Source organism: Anser brachyrhynchus (genome assembly GCF_964034855.1).
Source record: "Anser brachyrhynchus genome assembly, chromosome: Z".
Taxonomy (NCBI): Eukaryota; Metazoa; Chordata; class Aves; order Anseriformes; family Anatidae; genus Anser; species Anser brachyrhynchus.
This window is the reverse complement of record NC_137697.1, coordinates 63,913,087-63,934,079: the sequence shown is the minus strand read 5'-3', so window position 1 is coordinate 63,934,079 and position 20,993 is coordinate 63,913,087. Positions and strand designations below refer to the sequence as shown.

Below are 20,993 nucleotides of genomic sequence, written 5' to 3'. Positions count from 1 at the left end.
ACATACACATTGGGCTTTTAAACACACTTTTAAGCAAGGTAAAAAAAGGATCCAGGGAACTACAGGCTGGTCTGCCTCACCTCAGTTCCTGGGAAAATGAGGTAACAACAGATGATACTGTCTACCATGACTTCAGCAAGGCTTCCAACACTATCTTCCCTAACATCCTCATAAAAAGGCTGGTGAGTTACAGGCTGGATGAGCAGACAAGGAGGTGCTCTGAAAACTGGCTGAATGGCTGGGCCCTGCATGTAGTGATCTGAAGCACAGTTTCATTGGAGGCCAGTAACTAAGACTGGATCTCAGGGGTCAACAGAGGGTCCAGTCCAGCTTATCATCTCTGAATGATGCAGAAGAGCCTACCCTCAGGAAAACTGCAGATGACACAAAACTGGTAGGAGTGCCTGATATATCAAAGGCTCATGCTGCCATCCAGACAGACCTGAACACACTGCAGAAGTGGGCTGACAGGATTCACATGAAGGTCAGTAAAGGGAAGTGCTGAGTTCTACACCTAGGGAGGAACAACCTGAGACAGCCAGTACAGGCAGGGGTCCCACCCAGCTGGAAAGCAGCTTGGCAGGGAAGGACCTCAGGGTTCTGGTGATCACCAAGTTAAGCATGAGCCAGTTATGAGCCTTTCCTGCAAAGAAGGCCAGTGGCATCTTTGGCTGCATTAGGTGAAGTATTGCTATCAGCTGGAGGGAGGTGATCCTTCCCTCACTCAGTACTGTTGAGGCCACAGCTGGAGTGCTGAGTCCAGTTCTGGGCTTGCCAGTGCAAGAGAGACATGGACTTACTGGAGAGAACCCAGCAAATGGCCACAACGATGACAAGAATCAGTCTCTTTTCAGTGGTGTCTAGTCACAGAACAAGAGACAAACGGGACAAACTGAAACACAGAAGTTTCCCTCTGAACATCAGGGAATACTTCCATACTGTGAGGGTACCTGAGCACTAGCACAGGCTGCCTGGAGATGCTGTGGAGTCTCCCTCCTTGTGGATCTTCGAAAGCCATCTGGACATGGTCCTGGGCAACCTGCTTGAGCACATGGCCTCCAGAGGTCCCTGCCAACCTCAGCCATTCTGTGATTCTCTGAAATTCTCCCCATCACAGAAGCAAAAAGGACTAAAATAAATCCCTTGTCTTGTGAATCCTTGCACAAAGACTGTGGGATATGATTTCAGAGAACAGAAAAATGAACTCACTCAAGGTTGCTCCATATCAGTAAATAATGAGCAAAAGATGTAACTCAGAATTGTTAAATGAATGTTTGTGAATGGTACAATCTGCCTTATATGGCACATATATAAAAAACATCCCTTCTAAAGGATCACGTCACTGCACATAATTCCATGAATTTCTCTGCCTGAAAAAAAATTGAAGAGACTGAGAATACATCTAAGACATCAAGCCCACCAATGTTCTCATTCATAAGTAAGCGCAAGTTGCACTGCAGTCTTCAAGGATCCACATGTGTAGTGCACTGCACCCTAATAGGGTATTAGTGAGAAATTCAGACAGAAACTCTACTCGCTCAAACTCTCACCTGTGAAATACCTTCTTATAAGGAAAATTGCCTTAAGAAAAAATCTGCTAAAAACTCTTAAATCGCATAAGAATGCCACCTAGTGATCTTCACAGCTTGTAGCATCTAAGAACTAGCTCAGAGCCTGCACTTCAAAACTTCAAGTGTTGAATGGAAATGAGTGGAAAAATACACCAGGTTTTTAAAGAATATTTTGTTTTGTCAACAGGGAGTTTTACCTTTCGGTGGAATCTTGAATGTTCCCTATAGGATGTGTAATTAGATGTTGCTCTCCCTTCCTGTGGCAATTCGGCGATTTTTTAGGGGAATAGAGTGTTTGTGAACACAGAGTTTTTGGATTCATGTCCAGACTGTCATCCTTGGCCAAATTACCCACAAACAACAGTCTTTCCATGTCATCCTTAAAATTGGAAAAAAATACATATATTAATACAAAATACATCAACTGTAAAATAAAGCATTGCAAGTTATGATACAGTCATCAATTTGAGACAAAACTTTGCTTAAAAACTTTCAAGCAGTTTATGGCATACATCACTGCTCCTTGTTCCTTTAAAGGAGATATTTAACAAAACATATACTAGAATCAATAGTCTTTCATAAGCAACCACCAAGGGAATCAGAAGAAACCCAGCAAAAGGAGCATGTGCTACAGGTAAACATTTACAATGTACATGACCGAATTTTCTAAGTTTAAAGGACAAGCAGGACAAGTCTTTAAATTTGGTAACAGAAGACCACGTATTATGTGGCATTAATACATTATTTAAAAAAAACCTCTTGTGAGGGCACAAGTATTAAACAAGAATGTAATTCTTACTAGTCCAGAATTAATTTATAGGTTTAAAGCAGCTTATTAAGATGTCTCAAAAACAGCTGGTGCAAAGACAAGCATCAGAAAGTACAGTCAGAAATATCTGGACAGAATTCTCACTTTTAAGGAAAGTGTTTCCTCAGAGTCTTCTGCTACAGGATGATTTTTTCCTTTATTTGCTTCTTCCTCAATTGGAGCAGCAACATTTTGTGCCACTGGAGATTCTTTTTCACTGTATGTTCTTCCTAGGTTTGGTCTGGCCCTCTGAAATTGGTTCCTTATGAGCTGTGCTGGTTTCAGAGCACCCAGCTTGCCTTCTTGGGAAGTGGATTGTTCAGCACTAGTGTATTTAAACAGATTTTTTAAAAAATAAATGACATCGCTTGACTTTGTTTGGGGAGGGAAAATAGCATTTTTGCATTCATTAAGTTTTGAATCAACACAAAAGTATTAGAAATTCTAATACATTGTATCCTACTTAAAATCAAGAAAATATTTTGTCAAGCAAATTTCTCATTTTTGGTTGTGGTTAACATGTAAGCAGGAATAACAACACTTATCAAGACATTTTCAATACCAAGAAATTTGTGTTGCTAACCATACCAACAAAGATTCTACATGCTAACACATGCTTAAAACCATAATTTATCAAGAATGACAGTAAAATAGGACAGCACATTGGGATCAGTAAAAGACAAAACTATAATACTTTGCAAAATTTATCTGTTACGTGTACGACACTGTACATGGAATACAAACCCAGTAAAAGAAAAGCTTCATCAAAAGAGCCACAAGATCAAGTACTTGCCAGATAACCAATGACAAGTAGTTCACCTTAATTAAAAAGAGTACCCTGAAAACATGGGACAAAACTGCCTGTAGGCATTGAAAACTAAGCACCATAGAAAGTCAGCTCAAAATGAACAAAAGAATTTACTCTTGCAAAAGTGTCTTATTATGCAACAAATAAAAACTTTTCACGTGATTTTTGCTAAACTCTAACCTCACCTGTTTTGTTCATTCAATATGTTTTCAGAAATACATGGCACCTGAAGCGCCTCTTGCTGTGCCTGTTCCTCATTGCTCAATACATTTGCTTGATGCAATACAGCTTCATTTTCGCCCTTTGATTTGCAATAAAAATAAAAGCATTATGCATTGTAGCACAAGTAAAAAAGGAGAACCAAAGAAGGTTTTAAAACAGAAGTGCATTTATAAAAACACAAACTACTTCTCTGCATTAATTTCCCAGTTTGAATCAACAAAAGAAATCGTGTTTATAGAGAGCAATCTTCCTGAGCACATAATGCAATTTCTAGGCAAGTGGGAACATAACTCTTTTCAGTCCTGGGCTGCCTACAGTTAGGCTCTTAAACACTGTCATCGGCACTCAAGCAAGTGGGTAGCACTCTTCTATTTAGCATTCAATCAACTCTATTATACAAAGCATGATGGAAAAAAATACTTTTTCAAATGGAAACACCTTTGAAATTTAGATGCTGTCACGTACAATACAGACACATCCAACACACTACAACATAACCTCAGTTTCTGAAGGGTTTATTAGTTTTAATTCTGTATTTGCTACATCGGTTCCACAAAGAAACCGCTCAAACACATCCGACAGCACTCCAGGTCTGAGACAGCTTCAATAGTATAGAAAAGCATCAGACCAGCTGTGAATCTGCACATTTGTGCAGGACAAAGCAGATGTACATGCATGGTTCACAGGCCACAAAGGTCTAGAATAGCCAAAGCCAAACCACAAGCAACTCTCTCAGCTGGGAGTGAGATACTACTGCAGCACTGAAACAGGGGCAGCGTGCTCATGCTCTGCTCTGGGAATACAGCACACAAGCGTTCCAAGCTAGCTGTGCATGGGTTCAAGAATAAAAAGAGCTACAACCACTCCAAAATAATTGAGTCACTCTTACAAAGCTTAGCTACATTTGAGATTTAAGTGGAGTCTATAAAGAGACAATCATGCATGCATCCATGACATGATTCATGTGCAACCCACAAAACAAATACAGAGAGTTGATACTATATTGGCTTTCAAGGATTTCAGTACCTTTAACAGTGCCTAGTAAAGTGTCTGTGGGACACACAGTGTATGTAAATATGACTATTTACCTGTGTAAAGTAGAGAAGTGTCAGGCACTATAATGGTGAAGCCAAAGTTTTCAAAATTAATAAAACCTTAACTCACTCTTACAGAAAAATAGCTATCCTCTGCCTTCTCTTGATACTTTCTGGATTCCTCAATACAAATTTTAATAATCTAAACAGAAAAGATGAAATGAGCAAAAAGCCCATTTTTCTATAAAATAAACTTCTATTCTATTTACGTAAATGTGCATAATCCTTTTTTCTATCATGTAATCCAAACAAAATAAGATCTCATTTTCCAGAACACTTTAATACTGCAAGTTGTAGACTTCACTGATCTTGTACCTGCAAAACCTCAGCATACAATGGTTTGGGGAATTTCTTTCATATCATATGGTCTCTCTGCCTCAGGGAATGCAACTTAAATGTTTTAATACAACTTCATATGATAGAACATGCAACTTGGAGCCACATTTTTGAAAGCAAAGTAATTATTCTTCCCGGACTTACCATGGCAGACACAGTACTGGCAGACTCATCTTTTTGCAGTTCCAACTCATCTGCTTCAGACTTGTTCTCCCCTTCATTATCTTCTGATATCTGTAATTCCTTCTTTCCACCAGCTCTTCCCAGTTTTGGCTTGTACCTCTGGAATCGGGCCCTCACAAACTGGACAGGTTGAAGAAGTGTTTGTTTACTTCCTTCCTGAGCTGTATTTTTTCTATCAATAAGTCATACAGAAATAAAAAAACATCTGAAACTTAATACAAAAGCAAGTCATTAAAAAACACAGGTTTATGAAATTAACATATAGCACACAGCTTAGTTTTTAAAAGACATCACATAAATGTAAAGTTCTGTTGAGTGTAAGTTACGCACAACAAACCTTTGTTTCAGCAAAAATTTCAAACCATTCATCTCCTAATTTCTTCCACAACAGAATTAAGAGTTGTAATTCCTCTATACTCACAAGCAATAAAGTAGAAGAGTGCACCTACAAGAGAAGGGATGAATGCCTCCAGCCCTATAAAAAGATTTTACCAAGAAGGTGAGACTGTTGACAAGTCATCTGAAGTGTCTCTATACCAATGCACACAGCATGGGAGACAAACAGCAGCTGATAGATACTGTCGAGCTGGAAAGCTACAGTCTGATCACCATCACTGAAATCCTGTTGGTTTCATACCTTGTGGTACGAATACCATGACTGGGAAGAATACTGGGATACTGCCCAGGAAAAAGGAAATGCAGACAGTGAAAGTAGGGACAAACACACTGGAAAGAATACTAGGATACTGCCCAGGAATGTAGGAATCAGATCAGGTAAGCTAAGGCTCAGCTATAGCTAAACTTGGCAAGGGATGAGAAGAAAAGTAAGAAGGGGTTTTTATAGGGACATCAGTCAGAAAAGGAACACAATAGAAATCGTACCCCTTCTGATGAATCTGGGGATCTGGCAACAACTGACATGGAAAAGGCTGAGGTGCTCCACTTTTTTATCTCAGTTTTCAGTGACAACTGCTCTTCCCACATCTCCCAAGTCCCTGAATCTCAAGGCAGGGTCTGGGGGTATGAAGTCCCACCCATCACAGAAGATCTGGTTCAAGACCACCTGAGGAAGCTGGATGTCCATGGGACGTAAGATGAGATGCATCCCAGGGTCCTGAGGGAAATGCCAGATGAACTGGCTAAGCCACTCTTCATCACGTTTTAAAAGTCATGGCACTAAGTCCCCAGTGACTGGAAAAAGGGAAATGTCACATCCATTTAAAAAATAAAAAACAAATAAAATTTAAAAAGGTATGAAAGAAGACACTGGGAACTACCAGCCTCACCATTATGCCTGATAAGATCACAGAGCAGATCCTCCTGGAAGCTATGTTAAGACATATGGAATACAGGGAAGTGATGAGACAATCAACATGGCTTCACAAAAGGCAAATTATGCCTCACTTACCTAGTGGCCTTCTACAATGCAGTGACTGCACTGGACAATAAAGAAAGAGCAACTGATGTCATCTACCTTGATATCTGTAATGCCTTTGATATAGTCCCAACACCCTTGCCTCTAAACACAAGAGATAAGGATTTGATGCATGGACTGTTAGATGGATTGGCTGGGTGCATGTATCCAAAGAGTTGCCATCAACAGCTTAACGTCCAAATGGAAACCAGTAACAATATTGTCCCTTAAAGGATCATACTGGGAGCAATAGCATTTAATATCTTCGTTAATGACACAGACAGTGGGATTGAGCGTACACTCAGCAAGTCTGCAGACAACACCAGGTGAGTGGTGCAGTTGATCCTCTGGAAGGATAGGGATGACCTCCAGAGGGACCTGGACATGCTAAAGTGGGCCCATGCAAACCTCGTGGAGTTCAACAAAGCCAAGTCCAAGTTTCTGCACCTGGGTCAGGGCAATCCCCAATATCTGTACAGACTTAGGGCTAAATTGATTGAAAACAGCCCCACGGAGAAGAACTTGGGGATGAGAAATTGTATATGAGCCAGCAATGTGCACTTGCAGCCCAGAAAGCCAACCATATCCTGGGCTGTGTCAAGAGGCATGGCCAGCAAGTTGAGGAAGATGATTCTTCCCCTCTACACAGCTCTAGTGAGACCCCACCTGGAGCACTGCACCCAGCTCTGGGACCTAAAGCAAAAGACATGGACCTGTTGGGAGTGAGTTCTTCCTTTATGGAAGGCCACAAAGATGGATCAGAGGGCTGGAGCACCTCTCCTATGGGAAAGACAGTTCTAGGGTTGTTTCTAGGGTTGTTCAGCCTGTAGAAGAGAGATTCCTGGGAGATCTTTCAACGTTTAAAGGGGGCTCATTACAAAGAGAGAAAGACTTTACCAAGGTCTATAGTGATAGGACATGCAGTAACAGTTTTAAACTAAAAGAGAGGAGCTTTAGATTAGATATTAGAAAGAAATTCTTTACTATGATGGTGGTTAGATACAGGAACAGGTTGTCCAGAGAAGTTGTGGATGCTCCATCCAGAAAAGTGTTCAAATGCCACGCTGGATGAGGCTTTGAGCCAACTGATTTAGTTGAAGATGACTCTGCCAATGGCAGGGCAGTTAGAACTACACAATCCTGAAAGATCCATTCCAACCCAAATCATTCTATGATCCTAAAATTAATGCTCACTCATTTAATGCTTAGAATACCAATAACTGGAGTTTTAATACAACTAGTGTTGAAACTATGGGAGCTGACACCTCATTCGGTATTTTTATTAGACTTTATTTGCCAATTAGAAATCCATGAGCACAATGATTTCCTTTTAAAATGCCTTTGTTGTAAGTGAAGAATGAAACTGACTAGCTACGCCCTTACCCAACAGTAGTAGTTGAGGTCTCATCTTCTTTTTCTACAGGTAGGTAAGACTTCAATTCACCATCCTCTGATCTTGGAAGTGTCTGTGGGTACTTACAACTTGGCCTCTCAGAAGCATCCTGAGGGCCAAATGACTTTTCCTTTCCTAAGGATTCCAATGATTTCAGGACTTCATGTTTTCCAGCTTTCTGGAAAAAAAAAAAAAAAAGAAAGAAAACACAAATGAGAAAGTCAAGAGACAAAACCAAAAATAAGATATGTTATGTCGTCCATAAAGTTCTGTACTAATCACTCCCCGAAGTGTTTCCTGTCAAGTTAGTCCACCTTCATTTCATTGCTCACTGATAACCTCCCAGGCCTTCCAAGAAGAGCACACACTTGTCTCTTAAACAAAACACCTTGAAATCTAGATTTCTTCTTTGCCATCTTTTATTAGCACTTTTATTTCTTCCCTAACATCTCTGCAAATCCAAGTTAAAAAGATAGCTGTACACATAACAGGAAATACAGAATGGATTGTACGTGTTCCTCACATACAGTCAAGTACAGGAGTTTTCATATACAAAATCCTAACTTTTGAAAAAAGATCATTTCTGAAAAGATTAATCTGTTTTGTTTTGGTTTTAAATCATCAGATGTTTCTTTCAGTTCCATAAACTCAAAAGCTGAAATCCAACTAAAAGGGGGAAAAAGAAAAGCCTTACATCTGTGTCAGGCAGGCTACTACATTCACCATCACACTGCATCAAACTTTCTTCTTTGTTATTATGCTTCTGTGATACATCTTTATTTACATCCAGTACTTCCTTTCTACTAGTTATTGTTCTTAAATTTGGCTTTGGTCTCTGGAATCGACTCCTCAGTAGCCGCGCTGATGAAACAACATTTTTTTCCTCTTGCTTCTCAGGACCGGACTCCCTGTGAAAGCAAAAAGAACAACAGTCAAAGGCACGGGACAGTTCTCCAAATCATACATTACATACTTTATGTTATTTTGTCCACTGCATTAGCCAAATAAAACACAGTAACTTTCTTAGAGCAACAGCAAACTTACTGACATTGTGAAAAAAGAACATATCAAACACACAAAAGAAACATGTTGCTTCTTTTTTTACTTATCTTTGCTGACCTATTTATAAGATACAGCATTTTGATGTTCCATTTCAGAACAACCACAACTTCCAGTCACACTCTGAGAGGAATGTAAGTATTTTAAAAATTCCTTTCTTTGTCTCATCATGTCCAGAACTACACAATAGATTTATTTATGTATTATTTTCTAAGGACAGCTTAATAGGAAACCAAGCCCTACGCTCAGGGATTTACATAAGCATATACGGATGTACTGGTAGGATCAACATGGAGTAGAAAAGCATGGGAATTCAGTAACATTTAGATACTTATTTGAAAACTGGGGTCACCGTGACCTTTTGGATTTTGTTTTTTTGTTTAAGTCTAGTATAATCCTGATTAAAAGCAAGTTTTATATCTGTAACAAGGTATTTGATTCTGGAGTTGAATGTAGAAGTATGGAATGCCTAGAGATATTGATGGCTTTGAACCATCCCTTCACTCCATTTAAAAAATAACCTTACCCTGTATTGAAATCTGAAACAACTATCATGTCATCTGAAGATCCCTTTACACTTTCACAGCCTCCAGCTTCTGAGGACTTTTCTTGGGAGCACTGCCTTGCACGTAACGAGTTCACCTCAGAATCTGCTGAAACATCCCTTTCTAACATCACGATGCATGGCTGTAGGTCTTCATGAACCATCACATCCTATGGGGAATAAAAGTTTCACTCTATTAAGAAAAAAGATTTGGCCAACCTCTCCTTTAGAAGGGCAGGAGGACAAAAGGTTATTTTTTAGTAGCTCTTACAAAAATGCTCAAAAAGATCCATTACTTCCCGGTGCATTCAACTGAAACCACTAGATACTTTAAAAATTTTAAATGTTATTTTTCTATATACTTTCCACCTGAAATGGTCTCTTTTCCAAGACCATGCTTTCTATACCACACTTCTCTTTTCACAGCTGTATCACCCATAACACAACAATGTGAGATATAATCTCTCTCTCCATGGAAAACAGAATCTAAATGCAAGCATTAGAAAATTCTATGACAATTCAGTTTATCCTGAAAGACTTTGTTATACAAATGCCAGGCTTACAACTTAAGCAGTATGTACCTAGATATTTATTACTAAAAGCTTCTATTTGGGCCCCAGCAAAAACCTATGCAGTCTACGCAGCCGTTCAAGAAACTTACACTTTTGAGGCACGAACCACTGTCTTCATCTCTATGGTGTATCACAACCTTTTCTGCTTCTCCATTCTCAGCTTTCTCCTCTTCAGCATCTTTTTTATGTAATTGGTCATCTTTCCGTGCAACAGTTCTGCCTAGATTTGGTTTTGGTCTCTGCATTCGGCCTCTCTTTAGAGGTGTTGGTTTCAGCACGCTCAGTTTGCTGTCTTCTTGTGAACTGGTTATTTCATTAGACCTGGAAAAATATATAAGATCAGTAAGCATCTAAGACATTTAAAATTGTAAGAGTTCCAAAGAAATGGTATTTTCCTTTTTCAAGCATTTATTAAGATACACTTTCTTAAAGTGGAGCTATGCATTACTAAGTTCATGAAACAATGAGGTTAGAAGTGTCTGTTGGAGACTGAAAAAGTACTTGAGAAGTAAGAATTTATGCTTGCATTGTTTTTTGTCTTTCCCCATTGAAGACAGAATACCACACTAGACAGTTTCCTGACCCATAATGGCTCTTCTGATACTCTTTTGCATCTGGTTTAGGGGCAAATGAACCTAGTTTAATGAAGGGTATGACACGTTTAAATCATAAACATTCAGAGAATATATTATGTCAGTAAGATTATGGAGTTATTTATATCAGATGCACCTACAACTACTAGGTGCTTCTATGCATTTAAACCCTGAGGGCCAAGTTATATAGCAAGAATATCAAGAAAGATTCATGATGAAAGAAGCAACCCAAGAATTATTTTTCTACCTGATTAAATCCAGTTTACCTGTCCTCCACACTGCTATTTTCCCCTTTACAAAGTAGTAAAAAAAGTTTTTGTTCTTTTTTTTTACAATCTCTCTCATAAAGCACATTTCTCCTCTTACACTACAGCTGTCATTTCTCCACTGAAGAGAAATAAAGGACATACTTCTTAATTTACCTTCACATTAAATTGTCCACACTAGACTTTTTTCGCCCTTGTGAGAGACACCTAACACTTTAGATGCTGGACCGTGTCCAAAGAAGGGCAAGGAAGCTGGTGAGGGGTCTGGAGAACAACTCTTATGAGGAGCGGCTGAGGGAGCTGGGGTTGTCTAGCCTGGAGAAGAGGAGGCTCAGGGCGACCTTATCACTCTCTACAGGTACCTTAAAGGAGGCTGTAGCGAGGTGGGGGTTGGTCTGTTCTCCCACGTGCCCAGAGATAGGACAAAGGGGAATGCGCTAAAGTTGTGCCAGGGGAGGTTTAGGTTGGATATTAGGAAAAACTTCTTCACTGAAAGGGTTGTTAGGCATTAGAATGGGCTGCCCAGGGAGGTGGTTGAGTTACCATCCCTGGAGGTCTTTAAGAGACGTTTAGATGTTGAGCTTAGTGATATGGTTTAGTGGAGGACTTGTTAGTGTTAGGTCAGAGGTTGGACTAGGTGATCTTATAGGTCTCTTCCAACCTACATGATTCTGTGATTTAAGAACTACACTTTAAGAATAAGCACTGATTAGTGTTACTTAAATAGTCAGTTTCTGCCACTGAAATAGTGGTACTTCAGTACTAAAGCTATTAAAGAAAGCTTGTTATAGTTTTTAAAGGACTAGCTTTCCTTTTTTTTGCATTCATCATGATTGATGTTTCATTTAAAAGCACTGCTTTATAAACAAAAATGGTTAATTCATTTCATGCATAAAGAAAAAGATTCCCTCAATTTCTATCTCATTGCAGAAATTCCTCAAGAAACTTCTATAACTACCACACTATGTAATATTACCAGACATAAGAAGTACAGCAAATTGTTGGAAAGTAACATGTTGGTGGTTTTTTTTCATTTTTCATATACTTACTGAGACACTGTCTCCAGGATTTTATCATCTTTTTCTGCAGCTTCTCCACTGGTAGTATCAGACCTATTACTTTGGTCAATATTCTGAACAAAAATAGAACATTAAAACATTAATTCTTTTCCGTTAGGTAATGCTGCACTTAATAAATAGATCAGGTAACTATCCCTAACAGGGTGCAAAATGGGTTTCTCATGACAGATACGGACTCTTACACACTGAATTTCACAGAGTCAGAAAGGTGCAGTAAAATCTAGTTCAAATAAAGCTGTGTTTGCTGCAGGACATGAGAGATTACTGGCATATCCTATTTGTGTGACAATCTCCCAGCTAAGCTGATGTCCCTGCACAGTAATCATAGTCACTACTGGTTAAGTAAGTGCTAATTCCTAGTCATATTCAGAAAAAAAAAAAGAAGAAAAGAAAAAAAAAGAGAATGATGCTGTTGCATCCAACAGGTTTTTAGCTAACATATTATCTGCAGTTATCTTACTCCACGAAGTACCTTTTTAGTTCCCTCCTTAGACTCTGGATGAGACATTTTATCATTTCCTGAACTGTTCCCAGGCTCCTTCCTTCCAGATGCTCTTGTAACATTAGGCTTAAATCTCTGTCGACATCCTCTAACTCTTGTCATTCCAATTACAGTTTTCTCAGGCTCTCTGCACAAAGGATTCAAAACAATGAAATTTATTCTCATATTCAAATATTCAAGCCTTATATTCAATGACTTGTGCAACTTTCTTTACTGGGAGTCAATATTACATTGAGTTGTCTTTAGAAGGATTTGCATACAATTAAGTGAGTTCCTTCACACTAGTACCAAACTTTATTCAGTCTTAAGGGTGTGGAAACTTCATTTATCTAGTTATTGAAAAGATATGAAGTTATCACACAAGTGAGGAACCCAAACAGACTGCATGCCATTGCTGCTCCTGTAAGTGTCAGAAATGGAGCCATCAGCTGGTAGATGAGGTGGGAGGATGGCCAAGCCATCGTTATCACCTTTTTTCCACCCAAATTCCAAATAACGTTTGTACTTTATGAAGTAATACTTTCTGCAATTTCCCAGAAAAGAAGCACGTATCTTCTACTGTAATACCATTACTGGAATCATCCAAGAAAATGCCAAAGTTGTTTTTAAGATTCATATTAAGTTTTTGACTTTACTGTTGTCTTTTTATAACAGCATTATGCAGAATGAAGTAACAATTATAGACAGAGTTAATAATGCTATGAAACTGGAAAAGTGATCTCAATACTTACTCAGATTTCATATCCAAATCCATATTCTCCGATTCTGTGACTTCATCTCTGTTTCTTCTACTGTCTTGCTCAGAGCACTGCAATTAAGGCAAGAGGTGTGGTTTAACACCAGTAGGCAGCTAAGCACCACACGACCACTCACTTTCCCCCAAGAGGGATGGAGGGGAATAAAATCGCAAGGGTAAAAGTTAAGAAACTCACAGGTTGACATACAGACATCTTCATGCATCAAAAAAAGTAAACAAAAGAAAATCGAAACCAAGAAAAAACAAGGGATGCAAAACTCAACTGTCCAGCACCTGGTGACTAATGCACAGCCAGTCCCTCCACAACAGCAGCCCTGGCAAACACCTCCCAGCACTTTAATGCTGAGCACAATGTCCTGTGGTATGGGATATCCATTTTGTCAGCTGGGGTCATCTGTCCTGGTTGTGTCCCTCCCAGCTTCTTGTGCACCTCTAGCCTACTTGATAGCAGGCAGTTCAATAAACAGAAAAGCCCTTGACTCTGTATAAGTAGTGCTCAGCAATAACTAAAACATCCATCAGCACTATTTTCATTATAAATCCAAAAATATAACACTACACAAGCTATTATGAAGAAAATAAATGCAATCCCAACCAAAAAAAAAAAAAAAAGGCAAAGCAAGAAATATTATTCTTGGTCAAATGCACAGATAGATACCTCAGAGGTAGTTCTCAGAATTTTACATATTACACTGTAGTTTGTCTACAGGATCAGCACTGATCAAAATGGATACAGCAACAAGTGCATAGCATATTAAGGAACGTTTCTCTTTCTGACCTTTTTGGCTGTATTCACAAGTTTTGGAGAGGAATTCTCAGCCTCCATTTTCTCTTGGTTTGATGATTCTTTCTTTCCTGAGGATCTCATGAAATTGGGTTTAGGTCTTTGCAAGTGCCCTCTCTCTGCTGGCTTTTCAGTTTTACTTAAGACATAAAAAGGGGTAGTTTATGTTACTATTAGTAAAACACTACGTGGTCCAAGATGTACTTCAAGAGCAGCACAAACTGCATTGGTAATACACTAAGACAATAAACTGAAGAAAACTGTTACGGCAGAAAAATGTAATATGCATTACTACTTTAAGCACAGAATCTCAAATAAACTTTAACACCTTTGATGGCCTTCAGTGCAATCTACTTAAAAATACTTGAAGGAAGCATTTCTTGATTCTCAATAAATAGGAATACTTCTTCTCTTAGGGATTCACAGTTGACACCAGTGTGAACAGGCTTACCGAATTCAACAGAGACAACAAATCTGCTCCAAAGTAAAGCAGATCTATTTGATATACAAAATTTGCTAATCCCTTTTTCTGTCCCTCCATCCCCTTTCAAACCTACCCTGCTCAAGAACTATGAACTGATGTTGACAAACTCTGTCCTACTGGTGAGTACCATACATTATTGAAGAACTGGGTACATGTATCAATCTCTGTATCCTATTAACTATTGCAATACAGAATCTTAGGATTCAGACGCTACTTGCCAGAGCCCTATAGATGATTGATAATCTTCAGATTGGAAACTACTACTTTTTCTTATACTCTTCCCAGAACAGGGTAAATGAAACTTTGATCGCCTTTACAAGTGAGTTGCCCATCAGTAAAGGAATAGCAGAAGCATGAAACTTTCACATTTAAAAGAGCTTCTAACTTAGCATAAACTAGTGGACCATCTCAGAATCAACTTTAAAGAATTATACCATTGATTATTACATCTCTGATCACATAGAATGGAAACTTTGAGCACAGAGTTGTTTAAACATCACTGCTCAGTTACATAGATAAGTATAGGAAATAGTCACAAAGATTAACTTCATAAAGGAGTGCAGTTGAGACAGAGCTGGGGTACCTTCTGGAAAGGTATGTCTCAACTTACACTCTCGAATTCCAAAGAGCAAAAATTTCCAGTCAGGAATGTTTCGATACACCACATGCGCTGTGTGCAGCTAATAAGCTCTGATGGCCATATGCCACTTTCAGAGAATACAGTGAAGACCTTTTCTAAGATCAACTTTCCCAACAAAGGCTCACCCATAAAATCACAAAACTTCTTCAGCGAAGTTTCTTGCTGTTACTCACTATAGAGGGACTAGCTTTTTTCTAATCTCAGTTAATCCTCTCTCTTGTGTCCAAACATTAAGTTTTAGTCAAAGCATCACTTGCTCCTCAGCAATCAGAATTTCTATCAAAAAAACTTCCTTGAATATGAAAAAAATATCATCACAATCTACTATGTTGTTGAACCTACTCCGGTGAAACAATTATACCCAAATGAAGTCACTACAGGTTTAGCACAAGTACCCCCACAAGTTAATCTAATTCTACTTACGTTATTTCAGGCAGAGAATCACTTTCTGATGCACTCTGCTCTTCCTCTGGTCTATGTAAGTCATGTGTGTCTTCGTTCTAAGTAAGAAGAAAAATAAATGGTGTGGAAATTGATAAACATGAAGAATTCTTTGCTGTAAGTTAACAAGAATAAACACTAACAAAGTTGCTTCGTCTTTTAACTGAATGAAGCTGATAACAGACTCCTTAGGCAATATCGGTTAGTACTAGTTTCCAGGTCTAGTATTAAACCAGTTTCCCAAAGAATACGGACCATAAGCCTGGGGGGGGGGGGGGGGGGGGGGGGAATATGTGATAAGAGCAAACTAATCCCAATTACAGTGAAGTTTTTATAGAACCTATCTACTGAATTAAGATAAAAATCTACTGCATATAAGCACTATTTACTTTATTCATTCTACTTTATTCATTTCTTTAATCGTATTGATAGAATTACATTTCACACATTACTGGTTGGCTGAGTATTTCTAATTTTAGATCTCTGTTCACACTACTTGTAAAGAAAATCAACCACAGCAGGCCAAGACAATTAGAACTGACATTCAGGATCTTTCAAAATCATTTACTTTTACCCTTTCTCATGTCAAACAGCATAATTAATTGGACAGAGAGCTGAGCTTGTCTACTTTGGCTACTATGTACCATATGATAGACAGATGTATACAAAGAATTGCCCTGTTCACTTCACTGATTTTTATAAATATCATTCCAACTAGTATCAGGAGATTGCATTGTTCTAACATTCCCAACGATGTGTATTTACTATTTGTGCAGATTGTAAGCAGTTAGTTTTCCACTACGATGAAGACATTGTTTTAGGAAACAAAATCTAAATGATTTTGTTTCTAATCTATGATTTGCCCTTAGGAAAACACTAATACTTCAAATTTCCTAATCTCTCACTGTAAAGTTTAGCCATAAGACTGTTCTTTGTCCTAGAAAGACAAAGTGATTAATTTGCTCAAATACAAGTCTTCAAACAGTATATTAAATTCCAAAACCAACATAACAGTACAAGGATAGAATGATTATCAGAGGCACAGAATGGTCTCTACGTAAGGAGAAGTGTAAGGTTAAGACTCTCCAGCTTGAAAAAAAATAATGCTGAACAGAGGGAAAAAAATGATTTTATAAAAGAGGAATAGCTTGAAGATGATGAACAGTAACATAACAATGGATGTAAAAATGATTTTATAACAGAGGAATAGCTTGAAGATGATGAACAGTAACATAACAATGGATGTAGAGTGCAATGCATTAAGCTACATGCATGAAGCTTAAAACAATCCAAAGAGTATGCTTTTTTACTAAGTGAATAATTAAAGTAAGGAAGTCTCAGCTGTACTATGCAGTTGAAACAAATGTAAAGGGAAATGCAAAAAAAGCTGCTAAATAAATCATGAGTAGATAGCCCACTAAAGGCTATGAAAAAAAGTCTGATGCAGTCTCAGGAAGTTTCTAAACGGATGGAACTGATTAGAATATACCTGAAGAAAGACCACTTAATTTTGGTCCAGTTTTTTATCTTTTCTGGAACACCTCAAACCAGCCAGTACCAGCAGGTGAAAGTTTAGACAAGTTTCCACTCTGAGGCAGCACGAACAATGCAATGATCATCCTGCTCAGCTGCCAATGTTCCGCTAGTAAGCATAGACCAATGGAAACTTGCTCTAAAGAAATACATCATTACTTTTGATGTTGTACTACTTTAATTTTGAATAAACAAAACGTTCAGCTTTTTTAATTGTCTGCAAGGTAAGGCAGGCATGAGCAGTATACTCTCTGAACGAGTTTAGTATTAACAGCCCATTAAAGCTAACAACACTGAAAATATTTAGATTTTGGTGTTGTTCTCAAGCTTGTTGCTTTTTTCACTCCTGATGGTAAAAGCATGACAAAAAAAAAAAAAAACACAACCAAAAAGCAACTTTGAATTACATAAACACTTTGAACAAGAAAGACAAAGATTTTAAGAAGTTAGAATTTCACAAAAATAAAAATACCATTGTTTCTCTAGTTTCTTCAGGTTGTCTTTCTTCATTTCTAATCCTTGTAACTGGCAACTTTGAAAGCTGGATTTCCTGTGATATATCATCTGGGATATTTAGAGTTCCCAGCTGAGCAGATTCTGTTGCAAGTATAACATCATTGCTATCTTGAAAACTGAAATCAATAAAAGCACAATAAAAACCACAATATTAGTGTACTCTGATAAAAAGCTATTTTTGTTTACAGACACATCAAATTCCACATAAAAATTTATATTTACAGCAGTATGCAATTTTGATATTTAATAATTACATTTTTCAGAGAATCTGAAAAATTGTAGTGATATTCCCACGATGTGAGCTTTAAAACAACTTTTGTACTTTTTCAATGCAAGATGTTAAAATCTCACCTGAGTATTCTAGACTAGATAGTTTTACAAACAGACTTTACTGATATAAACACTGTATGCAGACGATTTTTTCCCTGATCTTCTGTAACTATGCTGAGCTCAAGGACAAATACTGTTCTTTCATATACTTCCAATGAGGAATTAAAGCACATAAAAGTTTCTGGGAAACTGTATAAAATAACAAAACAATCACAGTGTGACTATACAGAGCAGTTACAGAGCATATAAAATGATCACATAGTACCAACAGCTTCATAACGACTTTTTCAATTTACTGCTTTAATATCAACGCTTAACAAAACAAGTTGTGGTTGTTTATTTTCCTAGTAAAAGAATACCCAAGATTCAAAACAAAAGCCCGCCTCTCTGCCAAAGTTCAGCACTAAAATCCAAGCAGCCTTCCTCTCCCACAACAACAAAAAATATATATCAAAAATGGAAAAAAAAATCCAGGTGTACAGTAACAATACCTAACAACATTACCAAGCAGCGTTTTGAGAGAAATATTAGAAGTTAGGATAATCCAACAGGCTTCGTGAACATCCATTCCTCCCCACCCCATGATGAAAGGAGTTTTAGATAGAACTTTGGTATTAATGTAAATTTATTTTCCGAGAACAGTGCATCAGGGTAGAGAATACATTGACCATGTAAATTAAAAGCTCTTTACCCAGTACAGTCCTTAGAATCTAAAAAACTGCCCATTCTCTGCTACTTAATGTGACAGTAAGAACAAATATTAAAAGTATTACAAAAAAATAAAACTACATTACAACTAAAACTTTCAAATCACTTTTTATTTTTCCTAAGCTTTCCGCTACAAACATTACCTGCATAAACTGAGATCACTTTCTCTCTCTGTTATGTCATCCACTGGTAAACAGGACTGTAATCTCTCCTCCTCTTTAACATGAGGACCATCTTGTTTTTCTTCAATAACAGCGTCCAATTCTTCTCTGCAGGTAATACGATCATCAGTGCTTGTATCGCATGCCATTTTTTTTCCTGCTAATAAATAAGAATTAAATAAATGTGGACATTCTGGGCAGCAGCTTAAGAATTTCAGTTCTTGCATCCTAGCTACTGTGAAGCAAGTGTTAATTTAAGACAAAAAAAATCCCAGCAGAGCATGACTACCAGTTATTATGATTTAAGAAAAATGTTGTCACCTAAAATATATTTAGTCTAGATTTAGTGTCTAGATTTAAAGTGTTTTTGCCTCTTACTTTTCTTAGAGGATTTCCTTTCCTCTTCAATTTTTGAAGGGACAGCCAGCTGTTCTGGTGGATTGTCCACTTCCTCTTCAAGATCATCTTTTCTCTTCCTTTTTTTTCTCTTCTTCACTAATGCTGGCTCTAATGCAACCTGTTCTTCAGCCTCTTCAGAAAGGCCCAAGGATTCTTCATTTTCCTTCTCAGCTGTCACAGCATCTGCTTCTGTTTCTGCATCAGAAATTCTGCCCTCTTGAAGATCATCTTGATCATCAAGAGTTTCTGTGCTGGCAGCTTTTGCTACTGAGACAATGTGGTTCCCAGTTAATACATTGGTAGAATATTAGGAATCATACATTTTAAGTTATTCTCACTAGTAACATCTTGTGAATTCATACTTCAGTGTCAATATCTTACCAGAAAACAGAAATGCTTCAGCATAGATTTACTTCAACACTAAACACAAAACACATTCTGTACAGGGGACAACACTTCCACTAGCATAAAGGCGATAAAGGATGCACTTAACAAATATTCTTGTTCCTATATTTTTACCAGGTTACATATTCATTTTTGAGTCCAGTAAAAACAGATATTGTTATTCCCAAGCAGAATTTTTGTATCTCTGCAGAAAGGGATAATAATGGTTACAGAAATTATGTCAGGAAAACGTAGTTTTGATCAACAGATATACTGTAATTAATAATTCCTGTTTTACATAAGAAACTTTAATTATTATCTAGTTAATAATTCATAAGCTCTCTTCTGGCTTTAAGGCATTTCCAAAATTCTTCCTCCCTTTTCTAGAACATTTTGTCATCATCTTCAATTTATGCAGAACATCAGACAACCACCAAACACCTTTTCCCATCATTTTTATTATTAGTATACTAACTTGTTCCCTTGTTAAGTAAGAAAGTTAAAATGCAGTAGAAGTAGAAAAGCATTCTCATATCGCTTTCCACAAAATACCTTTAAGCTACCATTAAAGTTTATCAACATAATTTCTACAAACAACTTTAAGACCTTTTCAGTGGAACATTTTACTTAACCAAATCTGAAATCCAGGCTATGGAAAAACAGCTGCATCAATTTTAAGAATTTAACTGAAATGTTGCTTCCTAGCTGGCATACTCCTTAAAAGGGTTGTTCTTTTGTTTGTTCCACAATACTATTTACAAAGAAATGTGTTTTTATGGAAAAAATATTCAAAAAGAAACTCAGAATCAGCACGGAACTTGTAAACTGGTGTCAGTACAACCATTTTTCCATTTAAGCACATTTGTGAAAGAATCTTTCACAGTTACAGAAATAATAAGATACTATATCATGATCAATAGTAATAAAATTGAATCTTTGTCATTAATTTTGAACAGACCAGGAAATAAAACTATTTCTACAAGACTCCCTGGAGGGAGGAAAAAAGAATCATTCAGACTTGGGAGTTAAACTAAGTATTGGGAAAACGGAATCTTTAAAAATGGTTTAAAATGTAAGAAAAATGTAATTAAAAAGTAAGAGAACATGCCAAAAAACGGTTTTGTCCCAAGGATTCTAAAAGTAAATTTATTAGCAGAGACTCTTATAAACTTAAAGTAGAATATTCCTTTTAGAATTAGAGTACTTCAAGACCAGTGAATCATTAATCTCAGTGTTGTCTTACATTCCTGCCTCAAGAAAAAGCACCTTAGGAAATTGGCTGCTACCTATTACTAGGATAGGCAGGACATGAGGAACGAATCTCAAATTGCACCAGGAGATGTTTCGATTGGATATTCTGAAGAATTTCTCCACTGAGAAGGTGGTAAAGCATTGTAATGGGCTGCCTAAGG

General features: G+C 37.5%; 1 protein-coding gene across 8 annotated transcripts in view; it reads right to left on the bottom strand.

Annotated features, from left to right (window-relative positions):
• Positions 1-20,993, bottom strand: part of BDP1 (BDP1 general transcription factor IIIB subunit) — a 55,784-nt gene that overhangs the window by 23,299 nt on the left and 11,492 nt on the right. For 5 of the 8 annotated variants that reach the window (XR_013943878.1, XM_080574893.1, XM_080574898.1 and 2 more), the window contains exons 10-25: positions 19,177-19,464; positions 18,781-18,958; positions 17,556-17,715; positions 15,533-15,609; positions 13,980-14,124; positions 13,176-13,252; positions 12,415-12,571; positions 11,913-11,995; positions 10,094-10,325; positions 9,415-9,602; positions 8,524-8,737; positions 7,820-8,007; positions 4,984-5,194; positions 3,373-3,488; positions 2,485-2,704; positions 1,769-1,950 (exon numbers count right to left, since the gene is read on the bottom strand). Coding sequence is in view for 7 of the 8 variants with exons in the window: in XM_080574893.1 (XP_080431019.1) it covers positions 1,769-1,950; positions 2,485-2,704; positions 3,373-3,488; positions 4,984-5,194; positions 7,820-8,007; positions 8,524-8,737; positions 9,415-9,602; positions 10,094-10,325; positions 11,913-11,995; positions 12,415-12,571; positions 13,176-13,252; positions 13,980-14,124; positions 15,533-15,609; positions 17,556-17,715; positions 18,781-18,958; positions 19,177-19,464 (2,716 nt within the window). In the remaining variant the exon portion in view is untranslated. The remainder of the gene's footprint in view (positions 1-1,768; positions 1,951-2,484; positions 2,705-3,372; positions 3,489-4,983; positions 5,195-7,819; positions 8,008-8,523; positions 8,738-9,414; positions 9,603-10,093; positions 10,326-11,912; positions 11,996-12,414; positions 12,572-13,175; positions 13,253-13,979; positions 14,125-15,532; positions 15,610-17,555; positions 17,716-18,780; positions 18,959-19,176; positions 19,465-20,993) is intronic. The other 3 variants (XM_080574894.1, XM_080574899.1, XM_080574896.1) reach the window with 2 other exon arrangements.